Raw genomic sequence first — 12337 nt, 5'->3', positions numbered from 1 at the left:
CTGAGATCAGCCCCCCATAAGGCAGATCGCACATGGGGGTACACCATCGTGGAAAGAACCTGGGGAAGGGAACCAAAGAAAAATCTTTGACTCCAGTCGGCTCGCTATTTCATTCGTAACACTCGCCACGAGAAGTCTACCTTCTTACGAATTATTTTTATTATTTCTCCCTTTCACTGGTTTTTATTTCCGGTGTACAAGGGTTCAGACTTCACACACACTACGCCATTTTTCATGAGATTGAAATTATTATTGCCGCCTTTACCGCCTACTCTCACTTCTATGTGCAAATTATTGGATTGAGGAGGGGGTAGGGGAGGTTCGCGAATTGTTTAGATTGTTATCAAGTGTTTTGAATTTTGTGAAGAGTGAACTTCTGGATTGTGCGGATAGTGGTTCGAATGTTGGGGGGATTCGGATTAAACATGGACATGACCGGAGGCATGAGACCCTTCTTCACGGGTTATCCCTTTCAAGGTATGTCCAGACCATTGTTATTACTGGTTTTACCAATCACGTCGATGAGGAATATTTAAGGAGACCAGGAAGAACGAAAATTTCACATTTTAACGAATAGCAATAAAGTGGGGATTTAATTTAATGTAAATTCATTTGATAAGGAAATTTTATTTTTGGAGGTTAAACACAGGAAGTAGAATTAATTCGAATTCTTAGAACCATTCAGTACTCTATCGTTCTGGTTGTGTAGGAAATGAAAATTGAAATTTAATGCGAATGAATTCAATACAGTTATAAGTTAGAAACAATCAAATTAATTGTCTCGGAATTCGAGCCTTTAGAATTGGTAAAATTGGTAAAGTTGGTAAAATTGGTAAAATAATAAATGTTTGTAAAATTTCAAATAAGGCGGTACAGTACTCATCAGTTGAGGAAATTTAAACTAATTTACCAGGAGCGATGGTACGTCATCATCATCGATTACACATGCTTTGAGTATTCCGAACTCTCGAACTTCGAATGATGTGCTGGGTGGTATTGAATACCCAATAACAGTAATGAAGTACTTGCTTGGACAAATCACGGGGGATTTTAATGGACGATGACGATAGTAGTCCACCAACAAATTATCTGGGAAATACGTAAATACTGTAATTACAGATATGTTGGGATGATGGCGACTGGGGGGAACAAACCAGCATCTTATAACCATTATGCGGTGGCAGTGTCACGTAGAAAGAGTGGCTAATTTTTAAAAAATCTAATAAGTGGACTTTAAATAGTCGTTAACCCAGTAAATTACTCAACACGCCCATGTCCATAACTTTTCTAATTTAACGCCGTTTATGGGGCATTATTCATGCACCCTTTTTTCATTATTATTTTGATGAACGAAAAATTGACAATTCTTTACTGCGGAAAGTAATTCTCGATTTTTAAATACCATTTTCAAGAGATGTTTTTATTTCTTCGGGGGATAAAGAATAAAATTTTTATTATAAACACCTATAAATATTTAGCGACTCGATTTGTTGTGAGTTTTTTTACTGTGGAATTGTTTAATGTTCATGTCAAATACTTTTGGGATAGAATCGATCTTTGGGATGATTTTTTTAATTTTAATTTTTGTCGAGTGCCAGTTGGATTTTGAAAATGGATTTTTATGGTTTTTCAGGTCAAGGCCGAAGGAATCAATTGGGCGGACATTTTATAAATGGTCGGCCCCTTCCTAATCACATCAGGAAGCAGATCGTGGAGATGGCACATGCGGGAATTCGTCCGTGTAAGATATCCAGGGATCTCAAAGTCTCCCACGGTTGTGTTTCGAAAATTTTGAATAGGTTCGAGGAAACTGGGTCAATCAAGCCTGGTGTTATTGGAGGCAGTAAACCCAGGGTCGCCTCTGCGGAAGTCGAAGCTAGGATCATGCAACTCAGGCGGGAAAATCCGGAAATGTACCCTTACGAAATTCGACAAAGACTCATTAAGGTAAAAATATAACTGAAATTCTTTCCTTGAAATTTTCAAAAAAATTAATTTTCCCGCCAAGCCGAAAAAACAATTCATTTTTTTTTAATAATTTTCATTTTTTCGTAATTCAACTCACGGAGAAAAAATGTCTTTTGCCAATTATATTTCTAGTTCCCATCAATAAATACATATAAATATTTCCATGAGACATGGTCATGCGCAATAAATTTTCTTGTAGTCATTTCTTTCGAATAAAAAAGGAAGACAGCAGGAACTGGAGTAAATTTAATTGGAGTCACTTTCATTGAAAATTATTTATATTCATCAACTGCGCAGCTCAGATTATCTGATCCCGATGGAGCCTCGAGATATCATAATAAATATGGAAATGTTGAAGACGAATGGATAAATTTTCAACTCATAATTTATTCGACGAAATATCATCATAATAATCCGCGCTGCCCCAGAAAATTTCCATGTATCTCTCTCCACGATCATCTCTCGATCAATAGTTATTTTTAATACGCGTTGCGCGAGGTAAAAAAAAATTGTGCACGTATAACATGAATGGCCGGGAGGGACTCGCGTGTCCTCTAATACATATCTTGCCGGCATGTACACCCACTATATACTCATTGGCGTACGTCTCCGAGGGCCATCATCCATCTGCATTCAGCAATTACCATCCGTCTCAATTTCAATTTTCAAGGCATCAACAACAACAGATGAATAAATAAAAAAATAGCACACAATAAAAAATCATTCCCTAATGATAACATAATTCCAAACATAATTAAAAACGCAAAGATATTAATTTAATCAAGACCTTTTAATCATAATTAAGTCTTTGAAAATATGACGGAAAGTTAATTAAGAAAAAATACCGTTTTAAAAAATTTATTTCAGGGAGATGAACAAAAAAATAGCAATTAACATTTATTTAATTTAAACAATTAAATCTTCAACTCATTTTATTATAAAAACGATAGGAGTTATAAATTTGCAATTTTTCCAATTTACAAGTAAAATTCAGTAAAATAAAAATTATGTAAACAAAAAAAAAAATGATTAACATGTAAACCTCGAAATGTTATTCACAAAAACGTCCCACATGACATATATTATCCGTATCAAGATCGTATATGATGTTCGCTGATAAAGAGATAAATCGAGTTGCATTAAAAAAAAAGTTGAAACTAAAACTATAGATTAAAAAAATGAGAGAAGAGAGAATAAGAAGTCGGATAAAAAAATGAGAATACGTCGAATGTTGGAGATCTTCTGGAAGTGAAGAGAGATGAGTAGAGAAGCGGGTAAAAAAAAAAAGATCTCGAGTCGAGTGTGGCTGCGGCATTAATACGGCATTTAATGCTGGAAGGGGGCGTTCCTGGATGCCCCCCGAGGGGCCTCATCTCTCGGTCTCTCTCGTCGCTGTCATCGCCCCGATATCGCAAAAGGGCCCCGACGTGCCCCACACACTCGCATGCACCTTTTACAGGGAATAAGTAAGAGAGAGTCCCTCGAACGGAAAAATCTCAGGGGCTATATCGTTATTGTTTCTGAGATGCCGGTCGAAGATCGCTGAGATCGCTGGATTCTGATATTTTATCGGGGTCGAGGATCGGTAGGGATTTTATTCATTTATTTCTCCACCAGCTGCAGAGGATTCATTTTCGCAGTCGATATCAGCATTGACTAATTTTTAAGAAAGAGGACTTTTTATTTATTTATTTTTTCTCCAGACTGGATTTCAGGAGATATTAGCATTGCACGCATGTAGTCTCTAGTTCCATGATGAAAAGAGAATAGAAATGATGGATTATTTATTATTATTTATTTCAGGAGGGATTTGAGGAGGCACCGAGTGTTACCTGTATAACCCGATTATTACGTAGTACTAGTAGATCGATGGACGATAGCAAAAAGGATTACACTATCAATGGAATTCTCGGTGGTGGTAAGTACATGTCTCATGTCGTTTTTATTTCACAACGCAATTGCCCGAAGTCTACCTAATCAACAAAAAAAAAAAAATTAATTCAAAAGTGAACGCAATAAATCATTTCCACCTGTAAAAAAAATTTTCATCGACATATGAAGAAACACATTATGTTCATGCAGAGAGGCGAAAATTAATTGCTCTCTAAATACATAAATAAAAATCCTCGGCACTCTGTATGTCCTATAAATTCCCCATGAAAAAAATTGGTAAAACCATGAAGAAAGACTGACTGCTCTCCACATCGCTAAAAGAGTCAGTAAAAATAAGCAACAGAGAGAGGAAATTTAATCTGAGGTGGGCGTGAGGGCCTGGATTAGCCTCCGGTTGCTCACATGTCCGACAAACGGATTACAGGAGTGTCAATAACTTACCGAGACACGCACTCCATCTCCCCTCCTCTTACCTCCTTTCAGGACCAGTAGTACCTGAAAAAAAAAGAGAGAAGAAGAATAAAAAAAAAACAGAACGAAAATAAATGCAAAAACACGTCCTCGCGACTTGATTTTTAATTCTTTTGTGGGTCTCTATTCTCTTGAAAACTGAAAGGGAAAGATTTTTTTTCCCCTCGTGATGATGGAGAAGCGACAAATGTCGAAAATAAATTTGGTAATCATCGTTGACAGTTAACTAGACAGTGGAATGCGTTTTTGTAAGTCTGGAATTCACGTTTGAGTTGAACTATCGGGTGTTCTTTATATTTTTTTTTTTTCTTGATGAATACGGGGGGAAACAGGATTTCATATGTTAACATGTGGAGTAGGGAAAGAAAGCGGGACAAAGAGGCGATAGTGCGAGGGGAAGAGGGAAAGGGGGTGGTAGGGGGGGGTTTGGAAAAAGAGTTGAATGGTTTTTTCGAGTGGAGGAGAAATGTGGAGGTTTGAGAGGCGCGAGGGATACGTGCGAGTGAGCCCCGCTGAGATCAAACGGACCGCCTGCCACACGTCGACAGTGGCACTCATTCCGAGGATCTTACCAATGCATTTTACAATATTTACAACATTTCAAGATAAGAGATGGATAAATTTTCACCTCCATTTCAATCCATCGGAAATTCAACTTATTCAGACCATTCCACCACTTTCTCCCATTCCCTTGACGCCTGGAAAAGGATGTAATTCAAAAATTATGTAACTAATGGAATATCTCGGATATAATGGTTATGTAATATATTGTTATATATTTGTTGTGTAGGTATGTTGATATATTATTATTACGGAATTATACAATGTTATAAGTGAGGTTTTGCTTTTTTTTTCTGTCAATTTAATTTGATTTTGAGTGGCTGAATGAGTCCCTGATTTTGAATTCAATTTTTTGAATTCAATTTAAGTGACCGCATATCATAATTTTTTACAGAAAATTCAAATAAAAATTGCTGAACGCAAAAAATTCCGTGATTTTGAATTCAATTTTTTGAATTCAATTTACGTGTCCGTATATCCCAATTTTTGATAGATAATTGATAAAAAATGCGGAACGCAAAAAATTCCGTGACTCGAGGCGAAAATACTGAAAAATTCTGAACACCCGCGCATTTCGCGGGGAATGACTTAAAACCAAAACCCAAAATCACTTCAAACTCTTCGAATGAGACACGAGGGAGCAGCCCAGAACCGAGAAATCCCGGAATGAAAAAAATTCCGGGGACCATATGGAAAACAAAAAAAATAACGAAGGAATTTGCTTATGGATTTTTTTGTGCCTGTGATAGTTAATAATGAGATAGGATGAGGGAGATTGAGAACTCCATGTATAGGGCGTATAGGTGTCGGCGGTCGGGAGAGCATACCGCTCAGGAATGACACGTAGCCTGTGGCTTTCTTATTCCTTCTTATTTCCTTCCTTATTCCTTTGGCCTCGACCGCCGACGAGGGATTAGCCTAATGGGTCCTCGCCCAACCCTCCAGCCCCATTTTAAAGGCCCCCTCTCACTTTTATCCCATTTCGATTCCCCCGCATATCATCAATTCATTCCCACTATTTATTCTTATATTTAATTAATTAAACTAACCGCGAATCCATCGTTTCCACTTTGATTTCATTTTTAGCGTACTTTATCGCAGGTAAAAATACGCGAAACGAACATTTTCCTACGAACAGCCATCGTCCAAGGATCGAAATCGTCAGCCTTTCTCACTTTTTTTTTTATTCAGAATCATGACGTTTTGGGACCCAAATTTTGGAAACAAATTTTCGTAGTTGTGGCTCGATTTTTTTATATTATTGGTAATGTTTCGGTAATTTCAGGAGATGTTTAATGGGAGCGGAGGAAAATTATCCGACAATAATGAAATCGGTAATTAGTTGTTCTTGAGGATTTTGTAAAATACTTGGAAAATAAAATGTGTAATAATTCTTTGAAAATTAGAGTGGTTTTCATAACAAATTGGAGTCGATCGAATGGTGTAGGAAAATAAACTAACATCAGTAATTCATTGACTTCCCACCGGGCGTTGACAGGACATACCGAGAGGCAATCGTTGAATAAACGATGCCGCCACCGGAGGTACCCATTGTCGTGTCCTCAAAAGCTACTACAGGAGTATCTGTGGCATTTTGTTACCGTTTAGGACCTCACACGCACCATGCTACCCCATTTTTCAGGATACTATAGGACCCCCACGAGGTGAATGAGATGGAACTATCTAGAAGTCAGTGAGCAAGAGAGAGTATAGGACTCGCTGGGTTTTTTCCACTGACTTTGAGATTTATAACTTTTTGGGTGGCGGCATTTTGAATTTTCCCACTGTCGGCCCCGAAGAAAGCGATTCGACACAGTTTTACATCGAGTTGGAAAACGAAACAACGGGAGAAGGACACCTTTTTTTTTCTCGGGGATAGGATAGTACTTCGTTATTTTTTTAGAGACCTCCGGGATGTTGCAACTTTACTTCAACTTCAATTCACGATTTTTTTAATTAAAAGAGTCATTGGTGAAGTCTCTGGCATTTTTTAAAATTTATAACTCATTCTCAAAGATAAAAAAAAATTTAGTTTGGATACTTCAAATTCGAGTTACATAAATCCGCCCAATCTCAAAATAAGCAGTTCCTTCCCAATTGTTTTGATTGAATTTTGATTGAAGTGTTATCTCAAGCAGAAGTTCATCGATTCGTAAATCTAATAATCTAATGAATTTTTATTAACGAAGGATTAATAATCGTATAGTAATTCGGATACAAATAAGTTTTTCTCAGTGGCACCAAAATTTTTATTACTTCTCACCAGAAAATTCTGTTCCTATAATTTTTTAATTGAACCCCCATATCATTCCGTCCAGCAAATAATTGGAAATTGATTTGTACGGGTATAAATGTCTTGAAGTATTATTTACAACTCGATAAAGAAAGAAATGAATTTGGAGGTGAGAGATAATCTATAAAACATTTCATCGGGCGCCGCCCTCGGATGCTCACTCATTACAACTTCAACATATGGTTTCCTAAACGATCGCACACCCCAAACTACGTATTTTCTCTCAACTCTTTTCTCCTCCACCTTTTCATCTCCCATTTCTTTCTTGTTTTATCTTCATTGTTATCACTATCTCCCTCTCACCACCGACATCTCAACGAAAAAGTGGGAGAGAGTGAAAAGGTGAGGGCAAGGAATGCCAAAAGGGCCTGAACAATATATCCTCCCGCGATATATGCTCAGCACGTTTCGAGAATCACACCTGGTTATAACTCTTAACACGCAATCCATTTTAATGAATCAGAATTCTTTATAATTGATAATTATATCGTACCTAAACGAATTGCCAACTATTCCTTTTCCACCCCTATCCTCCCATCTTCAACGCACACCCCGAAAAAAAAAAATATATCGGAATTAAATATATTTTATAATTCATTCTAGTATATTTGATTTGAAGGGAAGATTGAAATAAAATGGAACAAGTTTATTCCTCATTTTGAAATTCTGTCTTTTAATTTTAAAACGAAAAAAAAAATTCTCGTTTCAAAAATTCCGATGTCAAATATAAATAAAACGATTTAGTCTCACAAATACAGGATGAAGGAAAGGGCCAATACCTCCAAAATAAAGCAATCCCAAAAAATCATGAATAGTTACAGGAGAAAAAAAATGAAGTAAAAATTTATCTTCCACTCGGAGAGACTGAAAAATGAATTGAATATCTGACATAATACCTTAATCCTTCATCGCGCCCGAATAATTCCCGAAAGGATCGATGGATTACCATAAAATTAATCATTCCATTGACCCCCTGATTCCCTTCAATTTGAAATTTCTCGAGATGGTGTAGATGACGCAAAGTGCGTCAAATAAGTCAAGGTGTCACCATAAGAGGTGGCACGTCGGTGCCCCTTTTGCTCTCAACCGCAGTATAATATCGAGGACGAAGAGGCTCGACTGAAAACTCACAGCATTGACAGTGGCTTGGTCGCATCTCTTTGGAAAAAACCTTCCAAAAAGAAAATAAAAGAGTGAAGAAGCGAGAAAGAGAGAGAAGTTTGAGTTGAATAGGGAACCGTCGGACAAGTTGCATCTACCAAATATAATAGCCATCCTTCAGTTATCCCAGTCGGCTTCTTTACATTCTTGTCATCTTCGAAGGTGAATAAAGAGACCTCGGAATCTATGTTTGGCAATATTTCTTATTTCACCACTGAAATGAACGGATGGAGTAAATGGGAACAATGAGCTGCGGGTGGTGTTGCACAGGTGAACCATGTGCATGTGATATTTTGGTATTTTTGAATCTATTTCAATGTCCAACTTGTCTCGGAGTCAATTGTGGGCTAGTTCTCACGCCTGCGGCTAGTTTTTATTTTTTTACCGACAAAAGATTCTGGAGAATAGCTGGGGTTTTATTTATTGCGGCCTGCTGAGGAACAGGTGATATCGGGTGGATGTACGAAAAGAGGAAGCTAATCTAATTTCAACGGCAAGATGAGCTTATCATAAATAAACAATATGATCTTTTCGGTTATTGTAATTACAATCGCGGGTAACGCTGGTGCTGATGTAAAACAAGACATTTATAACAACAAAGAAAAATTAATTTAATTCAATTAAAGAGTTTGAAGTTTATTGGTGTGAGGACTGAAATTAAGACTTTTTCTTTTACCTATCTCAAGAAATCCCAAGATAGTTGTTAAAGAAAGAAAATTATAGACAAAAATCTTTTTTTTATTAATAATTACTCATTTATTATCCCGACAATTCATTCAATTTATTTTATAGATGATTCCATATGCTCTCGGGTTTTGATTCTCACTACGCAATAGGATATTTAGAAATTTGTTGTTCACATCAAATAAATAGATAATTCAGTCGTTGCACATCAGATAGAAATATCTCAATTGAAATAAAGCGACGGTAATTCCAATTCAATGATCGGGCCACTCAAAATTATTGAGTTGTTAATAAACAATTAACTTAATAATAAGAATAAATTCCTTTGGAAGTTCCTAAAAATTATCTCATTTAATTCCCATCCATCATTACCTGAACATCAAATCAACTCAATTCAATAAAAAATTGGTTTAATTATCGACAATCGGTGGTTGAATTGAATATAAAAAATATAGCATAATATTTTTGACTTTAAAAGCCCATTCATCTTGTCTGTTTCGTTGTACTCTCAATACTTGTATTCTAGAACGATCAAGTATAAAGAAAGATGGGAAATAAAGAACATCTGTTGTGGGAACATGAATGACTGTTCTTTTACCCAAAAATCCAATCTCCTTTGAATGAAGTAAGATTATAATGTTTGTGTACATTGAGCACGGATTTAGAGCCTTTTCTCGAATTTTAAGATTCAAAGTGCAATTGACGGTGCGGAAGATTGAAATCCCAGTGTTTTCCTTTTCGAGGATCACAACCAGATCAACGTCACACGGTTTCCATCTTCATTCATTGAGATGTGGTCAATTGACCGTTGTGATTCACTCGAGTATGAATATTTAATCATTCTATTCAATGAGAAGTAAAGAGTGAGGATTTTCGGGATTTTTATATTTTTGAGAGTTGAGAAAATGGCACGAGGCCCATGTCTTCGATAATATCCAGTCTTTAAAAAAAATGAATACCTCTTTATTCAAGCTGAAGTGATTTCAGAGAAAATAAATACGAGAATTCAATTACCAATCTTTTTTCATCTTCAGACTGAATGTCTCAGAGAGTATAAAGAAAGCACGGGAGAGGGGAAAAATGAAATAATTCTCGGGGGTAATCCGTGGAAAAACTAACATTTGGTTGTTGTTGTTGGAGATCTTCAATTGTTGACTAAAATGATATTTTTTAAACCGCAAAATGCAGATTAAGACAAAATAGTCCATGGTTTATGTACTATTTTAAAGAGAATTTTATGACAATCCATATGACTATTTTCTTACTTCTTTGAACACACGTCGAGGTTCTAAAAACTGCGATAAAACCGCCATTAACTGTACCCAGTTATTACCCCACAAAACCATGTATTTTTGTTCTGTTAATTCCCGGGGTTTAATGACAGAATTCTAGTCTTACGATCGGCCTTAATTACGGCCCAACCTTTGTGCGTCTGTTGCCTTGTTCCATCATTTTTCCTTATTTTTCGGTTGTTCATTCGTTAATTTTCTGTCAAATTCATACAACAAACTGACCAACCGCACCTTGGCGTCGGTTTTATCAAAGATATTCGATAAAAAATCGATATTCCAGTCAAAATTTGGATTTTTTATTTTTCTCAAAAATTATTGCTGAGATTTACATGAAAAATTATAACGTTTTTTCGTTTTTTTCATTATTTAACAGCTCACAATTTCTCATCTTCACTTAACTATTGTTAAGTGGTTAAAAATAAATAAAAGATCGAGTCATATAATAAAAAAAAAACAGGTGATGTTATTTTTCTTATACGTGACACTGGAAAATTGACTATTGACCTTTGATACCGTGATATCCATCAAAAATAATTCTTTCAGTTGAATTTTATATCATTGCTCTCTATATGATTGCTGACAGACGTGATTAATGTGTTATCAATTCCTCTCGGTGATTAGGTCACATTGTGAAGAGTATGGACGAATCTGACACTGAGAGTGAACCTAGTATAACCCTGAAGAGGAAGCAACGAAGAAGTAGAACAACATTCACCGGAAGTCAATTGGAGCAGCTAGAAGCTTCTTTTCAAAGAGCACATTACCCCGATGTTTACGCCAGGGAGGAGCTCGCCCAGAGAACGGGATTGACGGAAGCAAGAATACAGGTAATTGAATAATATATTCCGATACGATTGCAGAAAAATGCCCTTGGGCGTAAAATTTCATTTTACGCACAGTGTGTTGAAAAGAGTATTTGTCTATTTTTTTAAATACTTATTTTACATCACTTGGAGTCATGACGACTATGACAATTGATCGAGACTTAAAAAGTCATTCGATCCCATAATTTCACCCCGCCAGGAATCCAACTCTTCACTATTTCAATTAATTATTCATAAATAAAAAATTATATAGTGTTACTTCCCGTTGTTTTCCGTGAACTTGAAAATTTTAAATTACCATTTCCCTGAGTTTATTTTGAGATCATACACGATGAGTTTACCCGCGAAAAACATTATTGTGAGTCGAAAATTAATAAACAACACAGAGATGCAAACATGTTAAAAAATGTAAACACTAATGTTGATGTTGTGGGGGTATGGTAGCGCAATATAAAAATGCGGACGATTTACGGTGTATATAAGGAGAGATAAATAGAGAGTGTTATAATAAAAAAATAATAATTGCAGGTATGGTTCAGCAATCGTCGTGCGAGAATGCGTAAGCATACAGGTAGCATCGGGCATACGATGCACAATTTTGCACCGAGTCAAGCCCCCTGCCAATACGGAATGACCGAGCTGAGTCAATTGATGCCACAAGTGCCAAGTGGTATACCCCAGGTACCTACGAGCCTCCACCAAGCCTCAGGTGGTACTATTCATCATTCACCCGCTAGTGTTGTTCATCAGGTGGCAGCTACTATAGTGAGCCAGGTGTTACCAACAACCACTACAACTATGAGTGGTGTTCACAGCTCAGTTCCTATTCCTGGATCACTTGGTGGTCTTTCTACTCCCCAGATTAGCCAACCAGCCTCTTTGCAACCTGCTACAGGGTTGTCAGCACCCTCCAGTCTCTCACACAATGCAGGTCAGTTATTTATTTTTAATTAGACCAGCAAATTTGAATTTTATCAATTACACAGCAAACACTCATGCCAATGATTATTAATTTTTTTACCTGTTTATCGCAATGTTTATTGTTTAATTAATTTCAATGTCAGTCCTTGGCGAAAAGGGCAGAGCATTGGGAAATTGAATCGATGATTATCTATAAACTGATGTGGAACTAGATGCTCTGTGTGTAGAATTGACTCATCTCATTAAATTTACACAATTTGTTATGTTTT

At 36.4% G+C, this 12337-nt stretch overlaps 1 protein-coding gene across 1 annotated transcript; it reads left to right on the top strand.

Moving 5' to 3' along the window:
* Positions 1–409: 409 nt before the first annotated feature.
* LOC105268029 (protein gooseberry-neuro-like) lies at positions 410–12159 on the top strand. The gene is made up of 6 exons (XM_011307262.1): positions 410–477; positions 1634–1947; positions 3772–3883; positions 10945–11150; positions 11676–12078; positions 12134–12159. The coding sequence occupies exons 1-6, from the start codon at positions 426–428 to the stop codon at positions 12157–12159; spliced, it is 1113 nt and encodes a 370-aa protein (XP_011305564.1). The 5' UTR covers positions 410–425.
* The last annotated feature ends 178 nt before the right edge of the window (positions 12160–12337 follow it).

The sequence above is a fragment of the Fopius arisanus genome, unplaced genomic scaffold (assembly GCF_000806365.1).
Source record: "Fopius arisanus strain USDA-PBARC FA_bdor unplaced genomic scaffold, ASM80636v1 scaffold00052, whole genome shotgun sequence".
Taxonomy (NCBI): Eukaryota; Metazoa; Arthropoda; class Insecta; order Hymenoptera; family Braconidae; genus Fopius; species Fopius arisanus.
The sequence above is the reverse complement of the archived record's forward strand: the minus strand, read 5'-3'. Positions and strand labels throughout refer to the sequence as shown.